Source organism: Myotis daubentonii, chromosome X (assembly GCF_963259705.1).
Source record: "Myotis daubentonii chromosome X, mMyoDau2.1, whole genome shotgun sequence".
Classification (NCBI taxonomy): Eukaryota; Metazoa; Chordata; class Mammalia; order Chiroptera; family Vespertilionidae; genus Myotis; species Myotis daubentonii.
This window is the reverse complement of record NC_081861.1, coordinates 25,423,067-25,435,375: the sequence shown is the minus strand read 5'-3', so window position 1 is coordinate 25,435,375 and position 12,309 is coordinate 25,423,067. Positions and strand designations below refer to the sequence as shown.

Here is a 12,309-nt window from a genome sequence, read left to right as displayed (position 1 = left end):
GTCTCCTCCTCAAGGCCACGTTTACAGCACTGGGCTTGATATCAGCCTCAGTTCTCATCCAATACAACACATCCTTCCTCTCAAATTTCAAGGTGCAACTTCTCTAGGAAGCTCTCTCCATTAACCCTAGACATTTTCCCAACCAACCAGCATAGTCACTGATTCTCCCTCTTCCTTCCTCCTCCTCCAACTCATTCTTGAAATGACTAGATGGCATAACCTTGTTAATATGCTGACATGCATACCCAAGTGAGTGGGAGGGAGAGGGAGGGGGATGCAGAAGCCAGAGTTAATTAACAATTTATCCAGACTGTATTTTCAACTAATACACACAGTTTTGTCACACCTGATGAGAAACTAAGAGGGGAAAATGTATCCATAGCAAATGCTCCTTTTAATGGTTCTAAACCAGGTGGGCAAAATATTCAACATGAAAACCATACAGATGGTGTCTGCCTCAAATGACATGAAGTGCAGAGGAGGCAACTTATTAAAAAATTTTAGAGGTAACCAAACTTTCTATGCATTTGTTGTTATGTAACAGATGATGCTGGGGGGAAAATTGCTCTAACTGCTTTTAAAAAAAATTGTCTGTTATTTAATCCATTACCAATTTTCAGAAAGTACAAAATGCATACTTTTCCGAATTACATATTCCTCTTCTGATGGCTTTCTTTCAGTCTTTCTTTTATGAAGAAACTTCTTCATGGTTTTGGGGCTTTTACTAGATTCCTGTAAGAATAGAGGTTTCTTTATGAATTAAACTTATCTTCCAAAAACAAATTTTAAAAAGCAAATAAAATTAAACAGAATGGTTCTCTCTTATTTTGCATGTCAGTATCAGGAGTGCATCAAAATGTAATACTATCCACAATTTTAAAAATGGTTCCAATAAATTCTGAAAGGTTAAATAAAACAGAGGTAATGACATTGTCCTCTCAATTGCTATAGGGATGGGAGTAAGACTAGAGGGTGCCTACTAAAGATGCAGCAGATTCTCCAGGAGACCAAATGCCTTTAGGGTACCATCTGCAGAGAAAGTAATGGATGTCAATCCTAGGGAAATACAGTATTCCTAACGTGGTTTATATTCCCCACTGATACAATATTAAGGGAATTTAATAGTAATTAAATTATAACTACTGCTGTACTATATACCTCTTTTCAAAGAGCTTGAAAATGATTTAAATTAATCTTCCTGTGCAACAGTCCCACAATGAAGAATATTAATTTTCATTTGTCCGATGGGAAAATTAAGACAAAGAGACTAAGTAATTTCCCCATGGTCAGAGAGAAAGGCCAAATGAAGGACTTCCTGATAATAATTTTGGGTTAGGGGTAACGTTCCTACAGCCAAGCTCAATATACATATATAAAACTTTTTTAATTAGTATATTTAAAAAGATATAAATTATATCAATTATTGAATTTGTTTTTGCCAGATGCATAAAACGACAGACATGAAAAACATGTGACAAAAATAACAAAAAATATACCTTTAAAATACAGGAAAACAGACATTTTTAAAGCATTATAAAATGACAGTTTCATATGTATTTCACAAGAGCCTGCATTTTGAAGAAAATACTTACATGCCAGAATTGCATCTTCATATTTTAGCCACCAATAATAACAAGGGACAAAACAAGCACAAAGGAAAGCTTCATTCATAAAAGGTTACAGCACAACATTATGATGTCACTGTAAGCCAAAGATAGTGTTCTACCCTTACCTTCAAGATATAAGACATCCTCTAAAGTGAATATGTAAAGAAAGAGAAGATGAGCGTGAGAGGTCGATGGTTACAATGACCAAATCCATTTATCAATACTTCTAAAACAACATTTGAAATGTTAGTGTTATCATAAATTACACAGAGAGAATATCATCACGTTTCCCACATTAGTTTTAGATGCAATATCATCATGCAAAAGCCCAAGGAATACAGTTCTGTGCAGAATAACAAATGTTGAAAATAACTAAAATATACACTGCATAGTAAGAATTTATTAATAACTCTCTTCTCCCAGCAGAAAAAAAATAATCATGCCTTAGTTTTAATGGATTAGTTCTGTGAAGGATTAAGTCAATTTTACCCCCTCAAAGCTCACCTTAATTTGAATTTAGTAACTGACAATTATAAAATATCCATCATCAAAAAGGGGACCTACATAAATATGAATTGGCACTCCTGGTTTAGGTAATCAAAGAAAAAATTGGATGATTGCAATTATCACAGGTCAATTTTCAAAGCAAACCTGTGGGACTGTTTCATGGCCAAATTCTGAAAAAAGGTACATAATGAAAATTCAGCTCAAGAGTTATTTTTCCTATCCTGTTGGGTTGAAAGAATAAAATAGTTTTCCAGTGTCCAAATATTGTTCCATTTTTACTACACTACGAGTTGAGGCAACAATCAAAACAGTAGCATGTGTTTCAAATAAAAACAAACTCAAAATTCAGCTAAGTCTTCATCATTCATCAAAACATATGATAGACAAATATATGCTGTCTTTGCATCATAACTCTAAGACGTGTCTCACAACTGTCATAAACTTAAATCTGCACTCACTAAGGCCTATTTAAAGAACAGTTACAAATAAATGATGATCTTTTCTAAAAGCTGAAATGGTTAGCAACAGGTTAGGGGGAAAAACGACTGGATGGAAAAGGTAAACTCCACACAGCTATGGAAGCTAGTGACTGACATTTCCTGATTGCAACTTCGAGAGAAAATAAAGCCTTGAAATCCCCACACTCCCCAAATATCAAATGTCCTCTACAGTTGACTTAGAAGACTCCTTTTTAAAGACATTCCTTTCATTAACTTCTTTTCCCTTTTCAACTGCAGCAAATAGTTCAGACTTTCATAGTTCAGACACATGGCTTGTTACCATAAGAATCTACTGATTTGGTTCAATAGATCAAAATGATCCAAAAAGTAGAATTGGGTCTGTTTGGTTGGAAATTCAACTCTAATGAAGTGGCTCTTGTTTGAGATGTGTATACATCACACCAATTTAAAAATTATCATATCATCATAAAGGTAAAACAAAGGCACTTCAAGAGGAGGTTGGGGAAACTCAGTACACATAAACCCTGTGGAAATTCAATAAATATTTCTAGATACACAATGGGGAAAAAGAAAATTAAGAACTAAAAATCACCCTAGCTGGTTTGGCTCAGTGGATAGAGTGTCAGCCTATGGACTGAAGGGTTCCGGGTTTGATTCTGGTCAAGGGCACATGCCTGGGTTGGGGACTCGATCCCCAGCAGGCGGCATGCAGGAGGCAGCCGATCAATGATTGTCTTTCATCATTGATGTCTCTCTCTCTCTCTCTCTCTCCCCTCTGAAATCAATAAAAATATTTTTAAAAAGAAATAAAAAATCAATGAATCAAGCAATTGACTGACCTGTATCACCTATCATAAATTCTAAGCACATTCCCTCAGAACTATTGGTAATAGGCTACAAAATTAGCTTGTCAGAAGCATTTTATATCATATACAGTAAAATTACCTCTTTATAACTTAGTGCTGCTGATGGTCTAAGTGGAGGTGCAGGTCGTAGACAACTTAAACTCCATGGTTTTATAATTTGAGGAGGCTCCAAGGGTCCTCGGGGCTGTCCAGTAGAGCTAAAAGACTGGGAAAATGTCTGATGAGATATTGGCAATCTGCCATTGGAACCCAACCTTATGCCCCACAGTAAGAGAACATCAATAGTGTCATTGGATCAGCAGTGCCAGTCACAGAAAGGAAAGAACAAAAAACAAAAGTCTCCAGTTTAAGAACTTGCACTTTCCAGTCAAGATTATGGGGTCTCTAATACCTTAACCAATAAAGAAATTTTTAAAAAAAGCAAAACTGGAAAAAAAAAGATTATGGGGTCTCTATGGAACAGTACTAAATGAATTCAATATCCCATACTCCTGTTCTCCCTCTCTCTTCTACAATTTCATTAAAGGCAGAAATTTTTTCATCTATAAGGGAGAACAGTCAAAATTTAATGAGTTCAGTTATATGTTTAGCACTCTATTAGATACTTAAATTGGTTATTTCATCAGAACAAACATAAGAAAAACTGTAACAAAGTGAAGTAATTAGCCAATAATTGGCAAAGCTAATATTTGAACCCAGATCTGAGGTCAAAGCCCTTGTTCTTCCTACCACAACACACAGTTCCCCAAACTGGAATTTTGGTATCATAGGTTTGAGTGTTAATAAACAACACAGCATATCTTCAGTATTACTCAGCAAGTACAGTAAAATCTCATCAATTCAAATTCCATAAATAGCTAAATTTATGATAACTTGGAAGAAAACAAACTAAGAGTTTACCCTTGAAAGCTACTGAGTGAATATCTATACTAATAAAAGGGTAATATGCTAATTAGAGCAGACATCTTCCAGACGACCTTCCGGACATCCTTCTAGACAAAGCTGCAGTGGCTGCAAGGGCCAAGGCTCAGGCCAACAGTGGCAGCAGCAGCGGGGTAATGGGGGCGGTGCCTTCCCTGATCCTTCATGTCACCTCCCACAGAGGGAGGCTAGACTGCGGCTTAGGCTGGGGCTGGGGCCAAGGCAGAGGCAGTTAGGGGCAATCAGGCTGGCAAGGGGGCAAGTTAGGGATGATCAGGCCAGCAGGGGGGCAAGTTAGGGTCAATCAGGCCGGCATGGGGCACGTTAGGGGTGATCAGGAAGGCAGGCAGAGGGGTTGGGGCAATCAGACAGGCAGGCAGGTGAGCGGTTAGGAGCCAGCAGTCCTGGATTGAGAGAGGGATGTCCAACTGCAGGTTTAGGCCTGATCCCACAGTCGGACATTCCCCAAAGGGTCCCAGATTGGAGAGGGTGCAGGCTGGGCTGAGGGACCCCCCCACCGCATGAATTTCATGTCCTAGGCCTCTAGTGATAGTATAAATGAGATTACATGGATATGCTTCAATACTTATGAAGGTAAACTGATGGTTTTGACTTAGCACACTATTAATATGAGAACAACAGTTGCTAACTAAAAATAAATCTTGCCTATCATTAAAACATTTTAGCAGGACTTCTGGTTAGAAAAATGTTGCTAGCAGTTAGTTGGTACTCCAAGTTAAGATCAAACTAAACTGCACACATTTAAGTAAAACTGTATTAATTTAGGAGGACCTCTCTCCACAAGAAATACAAATTAGTGAGGCTTAACTGTACTTCAAAACCTACAGAACATAGACTACCCAAAGATTAAGGGCATGCTCACTGCTTCTTATAAGTCCTCAGCAGACAGGATTTGACGATTTAGTAATCCCTGGACAGAACAAATGGACTACTTACAGAATGAGCACTACAAGATGATGATGATGTCTTGGATAATGAACTGCAGGAGGCAGGTCCTCTAATCAGTCTATACAGCTGTTCCAGCCATTCCTGGAAGTCCTGGTTGTTGCTGCAGTGGACCACAATTCTCTCTAATATGTGACCTGAATCACCCGCATTTGGAAACAAAAGGCAAGGAGAACCTTGAGCTTGCCTCATTCAAAAACACTTCACACAACTTGGACTCAAGTGTCTATTTTCAGGAGTTTTTATACTTATGGGAGAACGCTTTTGAAACTACTATATAAAGAACAGATATGCTGTGATAATAAAGAAATAGTTATATCTGATTTGTAAAACCGTCCTTGATTTCTACTGCTTACAGAATCTTAGAAGTAGTATAAAACTTCACTCTAAACAAACTCACAATCCAAAAATTTAAGTAGAGTGCATTTAATTCATAATCTAAAGTGAGAATATTGTAGTTTTACCCAATATCAAAGTTGAAACAAAATCCAACTAAGACTGGTTACACCTAACACCAAACCTTTAACTCCCTATAGGGAAAAAGGGGGGTAAGGTCTGGGACCATTATCCTAGTGTTCACCATTGCACCATATCAGTGCATAAAGTACAAACCATTGACCTGGCAAAAGGGACAACAGGCTAAAATGTCAGAGAGCCAGGCATTTTCTCAATTTGTGAAAAAAGTTTTATGGCTTTTCAGCACTTTTTAGAAACATAATAAAATCTTGCTAATTCATAAGCTAATGATAAAATTGCTGATAAAATTCCACATCTTTGGCTTCTCTGCCACCAGGGAATAGATGGCAGAAAGGGGAGAAAATTGCATTAACATCAGTCCATTTTGTTATTTCTTAGCTCTAACAAGTAGCTCTTATTCAAGAGAAAATTGAAACTAATGGCAAACCTGAGGCTTTTGAATGACCAGGAGACTTCTCTGTTCTATAGCTGTACCCTAATTATCCCAGGAAATGATATATACTTTGTCATGCCCATGCAAAAGTTACTTGTGGACTATATAACAGAAAATAATAGCATTTATTTATTTAAACCCCACTTCTTTCCAAAAAGGATTTGAAGTAGCTACATGAAAAAAAAGAAAATTACCTACCTGTGATTTCAAATGTGTAGTCATTCCCTTCAATTTCATCTAATCTAGTCACCACCATTCCTGCTATTGGTATTTTTCCCTACCAGGAAAAAAAAAAAGAACATTTCCCATTAATTCTGTGGTTGCACATGTCTCTGCTTAGTTCTATTAGATTTTCTGACCCTCTCAGGAATCACTGCCAGATTATGGCTAGATATATTTCTCTGGTCTGTCAATAGATAATGTTTCCCTGCTTTAAATTTCAATAAGATCAGAAAGGAAAAACTGGGTTGTGTTTTGCTAGCACACCCTAAACCATAAGGTCAAGATTTATAAACAGCTTACTTTTCTAACAGATTTTCATGAAAAATCAGTAAACGAAGACTCAAATTTTATGAAAATTAATAATTGCTAGGCCAAGATAAGAGGCAACAGTAATTTATAATACTCCATATTTAGGGAACAGACTGAAGGAAGTTTAATTTCTTAAGGAGTTTAATGATTTGCATCTCAGAAATTCAAACCATATGATGAGACTGTTAGGATGAGGTTCCAGCTTTATAGTTTTTTAACAGTAATGATATAATATGGACCTGTAAAATGCTTTTGCTAATTGATCTAGTTGCAGACTTATATTTATGTTTATACATTTATAACCAGCGCAGTGGACATTCAGGATAAACCCATTATAGTAATATAAAGGATCTAAGGCACATCCGCTCTTCTAAGCTATATAATTACAATGAAGGTTCAGAACATTCTGCCTTTTTTGGATGGAGCTTTTAATGTTATAGTAGAAATATTGCATCTGGATGGAAACCTCTGTTAATTATGAGTCCTGCTATTGGTTCTATATGAAATCTACTAACCTGATAGATAAAGCCACTCATCCGAGGACTTGCAGATAACATTATCAAGACATTTGAAAATAACATGAGGTACCGCTCCTCTTTTTCCTGAAGTGGAATGAAAAATATTAAGTGAAGAATAGAAATTGGACATTTTATTTGTTAAGAATTTCTGGCCCTGGCCAGTGTGGCTCAGTTGGTTGGAGCATCATCCTGTACACCAAAAGGTCATGGGTTTGATTCCCGGTCAGAGCACATATCTAGGTTCCATCCCCAGTTGGTGCATGTACGGGGAGGCAACCTATCAATGTTTCTCACATCGATTACTTTTTTTCTGTCTCTCTCTCTCCCCATTCCTCTCTCTAAAATCAATAAACATAGCCTCTGGAATTACTATTTTGTAACATAGATATTACATAAGGCAATGAAACATGAACAGCAAATTTAAAAGAAAGATACTCAATTTAAAAGCACAGAACTAGTTGAATTTTATTTTGAAATGGATATAAACCAAGTCTCTCTCCTTCCCAGACATAACAATTAAATACAAATAACCCTGGTTGTTTCCCAAGTATGTAAGCCTGAGAGTCACATAATTAATGCCTTCCTGCCCAAGCTGCAGCCAGAGCACAAGATAACTATCTAGGACAGGGGTGGGCAAACTTTTTGACTCGAGGGCCACAATGGGTTCTTAAACTGGACCGGAGGGCCGGAACAAAAGCATGGATGGAGTGTTTGTGTGAACTAATATAAATCCAAAGTAAACATCATTACATAAAAGGGTACGGTCTTTTTTTTTTTTTTTTTTTTTTTTTAGTTTTATTCATTTCAACCGGGCAGATCCGGCCCGTGGGCTGTAGTTTTCCCACGGCTGATCTAGGTTCACAAAAAGAAAACTATTTTATTTTGAAAAGTAGCAAAATAAAGAGTTTTTCAGGTGATAGGAAATTTATTATGTTCTAACATGTATGTTAAATTCTTATTTATAAAATTACTTTTAATCAGTAAGAACAAGATAGTTTTTGCATATATAAAGAGAAGTAAATACTTTTTAATGGCACGAAAGAAAATTTTACACAGAAGGATTTCTCTGAACTCCTTAAACAGATATGCAATTAGTAGATGCAAACAATTACATTCAGCTTACATGTCCAGTCATCTTAGCTGCAATTATCCTTATACCTATCTCCATCTTCTTCTTCCCACTTGAGAAGAGCAACCTTTTGAAGCTAACTCTTCTAACAAGGGCTCTCCATCCTTTCACATCTTTCTCTTCCTTGGCTTCCTTCTATAGATATCTCGCCTCTGTCTTCTAGCAGCCTCACCTATTCCATTAGCTTTTTCTTTTTGCTTTTAACATATGCACATTTCCTATCATAATAGGCCTTCACTTGCCCCTGTGACTACTTATACAAAATACCACTTCTTGTAATATTTGACTGGTCTATAAATAGATAATGTTTCCCTGCTTTAAATTTTAATCAGATAAGAAAGGGGGGAAACTGGGTTGTGTTTTGCTGCCTTCATGTTCTCCCTATTGATCCCTACCTACTTGCTTTGTTCTCTTAAAGTAATCAATAACTGCCTTCTAGCGAAATCCAATGGCTTCTTCTTGGTCTCCATGCTCCTTGACCTCTGAATCTTCTGTAGCACTCAGCAGGCTGACCATTTTCAAATGATTTTCCTGGAATTTCCATGACTCCACACTCTCCCAGTCCTCCTCTATCTTCCTCTTTGTCTTTTCTTTCAGGTAGTGATTCTTCCTCCCTTCATCGAAGAGGTTTATCCAAAGGTGTGAAACTCTAATAGTTAAACTCTCTGCATTAACCTCCCCCAGAGTATTTACGTTTTAAATGAGATTGCTTATTAACCCTATGTAATGAATCTCTGACAGAGACCTGTCCGGGAGCATAGGAAGATGTTTTAAGAGTGGGAAGGCAATTCTAATACCAGATAAATCATACCAGTTAACATAATCAACCTTCTTCCCCTACTCTACCCCCTTCCTAAAAGACATAATACATCTTCAGCCCTCTGTGCTTCTCTCTGGATATTTACTTCGTTGGAAGGCCCATCTGTCAGAGACATCTAAGTCTCTGCCTCTAACTCTGACCTCCCACTCACATTTCTATACTTTTTTTTTTAACAGCTACCTACAAGACATTTCCACCTGGATACCTACAGTTACTTGAAAGCTAACACATCTAAATTACATTTGCTATTTCCTCTAGCCCACAACTTCCTATAGACTTTCCCATCTAAACATGCCTGAGATTTGCCCCTTAAGTTTCATTCTCTCCACCACTACCTTCATCAGGGGTACTTATCACTTTCCAACTCATCTATACTTTCTGTTTCTAGCCCCACCCCCTCCAGCTTACCTGACATATATGGTTGTCAGATTAAATATCCCTTTCATTATGTTTCTCTTCTACCAAAGTCTCATAGTTTCCTATTGCCTGCTGCGTCAATGTGAACTATTCTTGTCTGACATCCAAGGTTCTTCATAACCTGACTCTGACTCAATCAACTTCTCCACTCTGCCCAACATGCTTCCTCTGCTCCTAACAGACTGGCCTCCTCACTGTGTTGTAGAAAAAAGACCATTTCCTGTTCTCTTCTGGAATAAAAATGACCTCTACCTTACAAAATCCTTTCCTTCCCTCTTCATGGCCCTCCTCCTCAAATCTTATCTCCATAAAATATTCTTTTTTACTCTCCATAAAATATCCTTCTCTGAACGTCAATAGAATCTATTGTTGAGATTGCACAAACTGGCATTGATTATTTTGGTTTGTTTTCTACTTTCAACTTGTGTTTTAATCTGTTCTTAAGGAATTCTTTGAAGGCAGAGAACAATGTGTGTTCTGTCTTCCTATCTCCCATAGCACCTAGCAGTATTGGGCAAAGAATAGGTGCTCAGTTTCTTTGAATGTTCGAGCATTTGACCGTGATTAAAGAACAAATAAAGGAAGAAAAACGTGAAAAATGGAAAAAATGGTGTTGAGATTTGAAACATCTTACCTCACATGTTCCGTACTGTACCATTACTTGTGACATAAAAATTACATTTCCCAATGTTTTAATATCCTCCCCTTCCCATGCCTGAATAGGTTCAGAAAGTATCTGCAACTCCAGCTGTTTTCGTTTTCTTAGATCTTGGCACTGTCCCTATAGAAGAAAAGCAGAGGAACAGAAATTCTTATAAAACAGACCTAAAACAAGACCAAAGTAAGATGTCGCTTTTGAGTCTCATAGACTTCCACAGTGTTCCTATTCTTCACCATGAATCCCATCACCAATGTCTTGACAGATGGAAAAATCCACTACTCTCAATTTCTAGCCTTGAGTCTCCAAAAGTTTTGTGAAGAAGAGCTACTTTTCATCTTGCCAAAATATTAAGACAAATGGAGGACGGAGCTTGTTTCTCCTTCCCTGCAAGGAATATGGGAAGACAAGTAGCAGAATCACATCAAACAGAACCAGGAGACCAATTGGTAGATTCAGAACTTCTGGGTGATGTTCCTGCTCTAGCTCCTCTCAATCTTGTCTACCTACATAAATGGTGTTTTAATTACAAAGGAATTTTATTTTTCTAATACATGCTCAGTTTCCAATCAACTAACATCTTAATTTAAAAAAAAAAAAGTGACTCCAGACCTGGCCAGCATGGCTCAGTCGTTGAGCATCAACCTATGAACCAGTAGGCCACGGTTCAATTTCCGGTCAGGGCACATGCCCGGGTTGTGGGCTCGATCCCCAGTGGAGAGTGTGCAGGAGGCAGCCAATCAATGATTTTCTCTCATCATTGATGTTTCTATGTCTCTCTCCATCTCCCTTCCTCTCTGAAATCAATAAAAAAAATACTAAAAAAATAAAAATAAAAAGTGACTCCAAGAATTACAGAAAAAGAGAAAAATTAATTCTTTATGCCACAACGAATCAAACTAATCTTATAATAAAACATATGTACTACCCTATACTTTATTTAGGAACTACTAGTAAATTCTATTAAAAATACTAAATTAATTTTTATTCCTAAAAGGATTGGAAAAAAAGAGATACACCTGAATTTCATGAGTACAAATGGAAAATACAAACCAAGAAACAATAGGTGGGATATAAATACAATACAATACAACACACACACACACACACACACGCATACATACACACACACACCATTGCTTCAGAAAGTGTGAAATTATCTTAGAGTAATGTAACAGTACTCATTCCAAATTAAATATAAAAATAAGCATATGATTAATTATGTCACTGTTTGCAAATAAATGTCAGTTTTTTTGCATGTGTTTTCTAGAAAATTTATGCTGCCACTTTCAGCAAAAATGGAAACTTGAAGAAATAAATTCATTGTACATATATTTTTGAAGCATCTATAGTGCAAATAAATATACTATCACCATCAAAGCAAGTTTTACAACATGTGTTGAACCATGTAAAACTGCCAATATTAGACTGTTTTTGATCTATAAGAGCAATTTTAACCTAATTCCTTATTATGGTCTTCAATTTTCTGTTTAACCACGGACATGTCAGGTACTGATCTTTCAACAGCAATAAAAACGAGGTGATAGTGAATGTTGCATCACAACCTTACAGCAAGAATCAATAACTAAACATTAATCTCAATCACTTAGAATGCTACAGAAATGTCTCAACTGAAGCTAAACTTAGTCAGTTGCCCAAAATAATGTTTTATTTCCTTCTAAAATGCCACCAAGTGGTTTTACATCAGTTGGTATCAAGAAGTCATTAACTATCATGCTCAAGATACAAGATTACAGGCACATTTGATAGCAATCTATATAAAGCAATTGTATTTTAGTAGGTTTTCTTTTCCTTTTACATTTGATGAAGATTTTTTTCATATGCAAAGAATAAATTCACACCTTTTGGCATAAGTAGATGAATCTAGTATTGATGTCAGTCAGTGAACAACAAGTTGCACCAACATAAGGTGAGCAACACAGGGGTAAAGACAAAGAGACTAGAGGAAACCCCCCACCTACACAGCAATGCTTAATG

The 12,309-nt window shown here is 36.8% G+C and overlaps 1 protein-coding gene across 5 annotated transcripts in view; it reads right to left on the bottom strand.

Annotated features, from left to right (window-relative positions):
* Positions 1 to 12,309, bottom strand: part of ARHGEF6 (Rac/Cdc42 guanine nucleotide exchange factor 6) — a 129,152-nt gene that overhangs the window by 14,691 nt on the left and 102,152 nt on the right. For 2 of the 5 annotated variants that reach the window (XM_059680244.1, XM_059680248.1), the window contains 7 exons: positions 10,288 to 10,434; positions 7,285 to 7,371; positions 6,437 to 6,515; positions 5,320 to 5,465; positions 3,521 to 3,658; positions 1,733 to 1,753; positions 639 to 732 (listed from right to left, as the gene is read on the bottom strand). In XM_059680244.1, coding sequence (XP_059536227.1) covers positions 639 to 732; positions 1,733 to 1,753; positions 3,521 to 3,658; positions 5,320 to 5,465; positions 6,437 to 6,515; positions 7,285 to 7,371; positions 10,288 to 10,434 — 712 coding nt within the window. The remainder of the gene's footprint in view (positions 1 to 638; positions 733 to 1,732; positions 1,754 to 3,520; positions 3,659 to 5,319; positions 5,466 to 6,436; positions 6,516 to 7,284; positions 7,372 to 10,287; positions 10,435 to 12,309) is intronic. The other 3 variants (XM_059680245.1, XM_059680246.1, XM_059680247.1) reach the window with 3 other exon arrangements.